Source organism: Aplysia californica, unplaced genomic scaffold (assembly GCF_000002075.1).
Source record: "Aplysia californica isolate F4 #8 unplaced genomic scaffold, AplCal3.0 scaffold00752, whole genome shotgun sequence".
In the NCBI taxonomy this organism is placed as follows: Eukaryota; Metazoa; Mollusca; class Gastropoda; order Aplysiida; family Aplysiidae; genus Aplysia; species Aplysia californica.
The window spans coordinates 216727-217903 of NW_004798022.1; the positions used below are offsets into that span (position 1 = coordinate 216727).

General features: G+C 43.5%; 1 protein-coding gene across 1 annotated transcript in view; it reads left to right on the forward strand.

Moving 5' to 3' along the window:
- Window positions 1–1177, forward strand: part of LOC101848386 (dynein heavy chain 12, axonemal) — a gene marked incomplete in the record, with an annotated part of 110807 nt that overhangs the window by 84090 nt on the left and 25540 nt on the right. The window contains 1 exon segment of the mRNA XM_035972586.1: window positions 131–276. Coding sequence (XP_035828479.1) covers window positions 131–276 — 146 coding nt within the window.

Sequence of the window (1177 nt, forward strand, 5' to 3'; positions counted from 1 at the left end):
TCCCCCCCAAAAAAGCCTTCCTACCAAAAAAAACCAACAAAAAACAACAAACACCAAAAAAAAACCAGAAAAAAAACCCAACTCCAAAACCAGCAACCAACAAGTGTCCTCTCCCCCGTGTGTCCCACAGGACAAACAGATCTCTGCGTCGGAAGAGTTCTCCCTCACCAGCACGCTGGGCGACCCGGTCAAGATCCAGACGTGGAACATCGCCGGCCTGCCTCGAGACTCCTTCTCTGTGGACAACGGCGTCATTGTCGCCAACTCTCGACAGTGGTGAGGGACGACCCTGTGGTGTTGTGTGTGTGTGTTGTTCAGTTTTACGTTCTGTTCAACACAATTGAGGTAGTTTAATGTCTTACAGGGGTCATTGTTGCCAACTCTCGACAATGGTGAGAGTAGACCTCCTCTTTTACGTTCTGTTCAACACAACTGAGGTAGTTTAATGTCTTTACCAATGGTGAGCACCGACATTGTGTTTTACGTTCTGTCAACGCAACTGAGGTAATTTGTCGCTTTTAAGCACAAGGGGGCTGTCCCGAGACTCCTTCTCTGTGGACAACGGCGTCATTGTGGCCTACACTCGACAGTGGTGAGGGACGACCCTGTGGTGTTGTGTGTGGGGGGAGGGGGGGTATTCTGTTTTATGTTCTTTGCAACACAAGTGAGGGATTTTATTGTCTTATAGGGGTCATTGTGGCCAACTCTCGACAGTGGTGAGAGCAGACCCTATTGTGCTGTGGGTGGGGGTACTACTTTACTCTACTTTCTTCTTGTTTACACTATTCTATTCCAGATCCACTTTGCTTTACTTTATTTTACTTTACTCTACTTTCTTCTAGCTTACTTTACTATATTCCAGATCCACTTTGCTTTACTCTATTCTACTTGACTTTCTTCTAGTTTACTTTACTCTATTCTACGTTATTCTACTTTCTTTTAGTTAACCCTTTTCTGTTCTACTTTACTTTCTTCTAGTGTACTTAATACTTTACTCTTTTTTTTAGTTTACTCTACTTTCTTCTAGTTTCCTTTACTCTATCTTAGTTTACTCTCTTTTAGTTTACTCTACTTTCTTCTAGTTAACATTACTTTGCTTAACTTCTAACTCAACTCTACCCGACTTCTCTGGTTTTGTCTACCCTTCTCCACTATACTAACCCCCTTCCACCCCCCC